This window comes from Rhinichthys klamathensis, unplaced genomic scaffold, assembly GCF_029890125.1.
Source record: "Rhinichthys klamathensis goyatoka isolate OS25496 unplaced genomic scaffold, OSU_Roscu_1.1 h1tg000007l_1, whole genome shotgun sequence".
In the NCBI taxonomy this organism is placed as follows: Eukaryota; Metazoa; Chordata; class Actinopteri; order Cypriniformes; family Leuciscidae; genus Rhinichthys; species Rhinichthys klamathensis.
The window spans coordinates 449,508-453,102 of record NW_026606560.1 but is presented as its reverse complement, the minus strand read 5'-3'; the positions used below and the strand labels follow the sequence as shown (position 1 = coordinate 453,102).

The following is a 3,595-nucleotide window of genomic DNA, read 5'->3' as shown; positions in this document are numbered from 1 at the left end:
AGCAGCAGCAATAGCATCATTCATGTGGACTTCGAGGTAAAGTCTGACGTTTTCTGAACTTGACGCGCGCGTGTTGTGTGGCGGACTATTCTCGAAATGTGAGGAAAGTTTTCGCTTTCTTCCCATGAAAGCTTAAAACTTTGTTGCCTCCAGTTAGGGGGTACTTAAAAAACGGAGGTGAAGAAGGATATTTGAAGTCTCTGATACTCAAAGGACGATTTCTCTGCTTTGTGAAGCGAGGACGAGTCAGGTTGGTGATTTTGAATTCACGAGTCTCAAGTTTCTGCCGCCCTGGCCAGTGATATTAACGTGTGAATTTGACCTGGGATAAGTTGTCAACAAGAAGCAAACTGGCTGGTGTATGCGTACATTTACATGCATGGGCATACGTATATCTATAAATAGAAGTTCGTGCCTATGTATTAAATCCTGGCCACTCATCTTCATCATTCACCTTCATCATAATCCCAGTGAAACCCACGGGTGTCGCTTTGGCTGTTAGGGTAGGTGTCGCATGGACTGACATGGCCACCGATCTCGCCATGAGCGCAGATTTGCCCAACAGCCCTTTGGCTATTGAATATGTCAACGACTTCGACCTCATGAAGTTTGAGGTCAAGAAAGAGCCCCCGGAGGCCGACCGCTATTGCCACCGCCTGCCCCCGGGCTCGCTGTCCTCCACCCCTATCAGCACGCCCTGCTCCTCGGTGCCTTCCTCGCCCAGCTTCTGTGCCCCCAGTCCCGGATCTCAGCCTGGGCAGAACCTCGTAAATGGTGTTAACAACAACAACAGTGGAAACAACAACAACACCCAAGGCTCCTCGGGCAAGCCGCAGCTGGACGATCTCTACTGGATTCCCAACTATCAGCATCACATAAGTCCAGAGGCCCTCAACCTGACGCCCGAGGACGCGGTGGAAGCACTCATCGGTAACGCGCACCACCATCATCACCACCACCAGCCCTACGAGGGATTCCGCGGTCAGCAGTACGTCGGAGAAGACCTCTCGGCGCCCACGAACGGTCACCACCACCCTGTGCACCACCACCACCATCATCACCACGGCCACCACGCGCACGCGCGCATCGAGGACCGCTTCTCAGACGAGCAGCTGGTGAGCATGACAGTGCGCGAGCTTAACCGGCAACTGAGAGGCTTCAGCAAAGAAGAGGTGATCCGCCTCAAGCAGAAACGGCGAACCCTGAAGAACCGCGGCTACGCGCAGTCGTGCCGCTACAAGCGCGTGCAGCAGCGTCACATGCTCGAAAGCGAAAAGTGCACGCTCCAGAGCCAGGTGGAGCAACTCAAGCAAGACGTGTCGCGTCTCATGAAAGAGCGGGACCTGTACAAGGAGAAGTACGAGAAGCTCGCGAGCCGAACCTTTAACGGCGGCGGCGGCAACGGAGGCAACACTCGGGATCCGTCCAACGGCACTCACGGCAAAACCACTTCCTCGGAATTCTTCATGTGAGAGTGATTCTTGTTAAAGACTTTTTCCCACACCAACGTATTCGTTTTTTAAACCTTACATTTTTTTATGATTTTCAGTGTGAATCTTATTTGCCGTTTTTTTTCTTGAATACTCAATGTCCGTTCTAGAACTCATGAAAATAAAGGTTTTACAGTCTGATGCCATAGGAGAACCTTTTTAAATTCCACAAATACATGTTTTATTTAGAAAAACATCTAGCTATGTGCTGGTGCTTTAAAGACCCAAAATCTGGAGATCCCAGAATGTAACATCCAGAACTTTTCCTTCTCCAAAGAACTACTCACTTTTTACAGCCAAAATGGTTAATGATAAGAAGGTCAAGTCCTTTGCTGAACATAAAGTGCTGAAAAGAAACACTGAAGAACCTTTATTTTTAAGAGCCTAACATTACAAAACCGTATTTAAAGTTTTCACCCATTATTTGTGTATAACTGCACCATAAAAGTCTTAAGGTTAGTGTGATGTTAGGATTATCTTCCACAGATACTGCACGGACCCTTACTTCATAAAACCTCCGATCTAAACATGGGATCACTCATAACCTCCAAAGACCCATCAGTTTTGGATTCTGTAAATTCGTATTTTTCCTTTGTCTTTTTAGTAATAGGCTAACTGCAAAGTCCGACATGTTTATAGACATACAGCCGCTTCCTTAATATTATTTGTCTTGTCTTAACGGATTGACGAGTCTTAATGGCGATGAGAAAATACTGGAAACGAAACTTCCGCTTGTGAAGGAACTTTGGAAGGAACAATAATAATTTCAAAACACTTGTAAGCAAGAAAGGGAGATAGCAATACATCCTTGACTTTTCTCAGTCATGAACTGAGGTTGAGGGGGCTTGTGAACTTTGAAGGCCCTCAATCATTGCTCATGTCTGCATTACTAATCCTGCATGCGGGACATGTATGGTACTCCAAACGCGCCAGGTCCTTTCTCTCTTTTCCCCATACAGCACTTGGATGAAAAGCATGGCCCTTAACCACTCTCTCTTCTCTCATTTTTTTTTCTTTCGTTTCTTCTGTTCGACACAAACCGTGTGAAGGACCTCATGCGTTCCTGCGAAATCACATGAAATCAGTCTTTACATTTTTTGTCTATTGTTTTAAAAGTACAGAATAAGAACAAAAAAAAAACGAACTGAGCCAGAGTTATTTATTACCACTTGTACATATGTAGAGGTCGATTGCTGTGTTAATTTAACTTTCTTTTTAAAGTCCTTTTTGCTTGATTATTTAAAACGTCTTAATACGATGTTTGTATGTAGTAGCATGCAAATGACAAAGATATTCTCATTCTATTGAAAATGTACAATTTCAAAGGAAGCCTACTGCACTACGATTCAAAGAATTGGGATTTATATAACATTTCTTTTCCTCTGTGTTAATCAAATTGATGTTATGGTGGACATAGTCGATCGTCGAAAGTGCATATAAACACAAGGACTTTAATTGCTGCTAATATTCTATGCACCAAATTCGAAAGCAATTAAGAGAAGCTCTGATTATGTGAATTATGTTAATTTTGTACTTCCAAATAAATGAAGGTATGTAGAAAACTGGTTAGATTTGGATATCAAAAATAACTATCATCTCCTAAACAAAGTTTTTTTTTTTTTTTTTTTTTTTTTTCTGAATGGCCGAGATGATTAACGACAAAACTATTAACTTCAAATATACGACAACCGCCGTTAATAAGGGTTGTTTTAACTTTTTATGACATAATAAAACTGTTGCATATGCTGTATAAAGCAATTGCCTACTGTTTTGGATTGCAACATTGTGGTGATGATGATATAGGCTTCCGACCCTCAGTTACACTACAGGTAGATTAAATGCTGAAATAATTCAAAAATAAAAGAGTGTGCAAACTTGGCTAAAAGTAATCGTGCGCATTTGATCGTGATCATTTGAGGTTGAAATATAGCTCATCTTGTTGCCAAAGTGGATTATCTAATGCACGTAAATGATCCGTTTTCAAATTATTTCCGACCCGTGTATGCTTAGTTCCCTAACAAATCTATCGACCAGACTCCAAAAATAATGTCTTCAAGTATGCTCCTCTACCTGGGTTAGTATCTGCTTGATATTCTCACATGAAA

General features: G+C 42.8%; 1 protein-coding gene across 1 annotated transcript; it reads left to right on the top strand.

Moving 5' to 3' along the window:
* Positions 1-2,271, top strand: mafaa (MAF bZIP transcription factor Aa). The gene has a single exon (XM_056259110.1). It carries the CDS (start codon positions 525-527, stop codon positions 1,470-1,472), a length of 948 nt encoding a protein of 315 aa, XP_056115085.1. The 5' UTR covers positions 1-524; the 3' UTR covers positions 1,473-2,271.
* Positions 2,272-3,595: the final 1,324 nt, after the last annotated feature.

Coding starts and splice junctions, on each gene's coding strand:
- mafaa (XM_056259110.1), top strand. CDS start 525: ATGGCCACCGATCTCGCCATGAGCGCAGATTTGCCCAACAGCCCTTTG.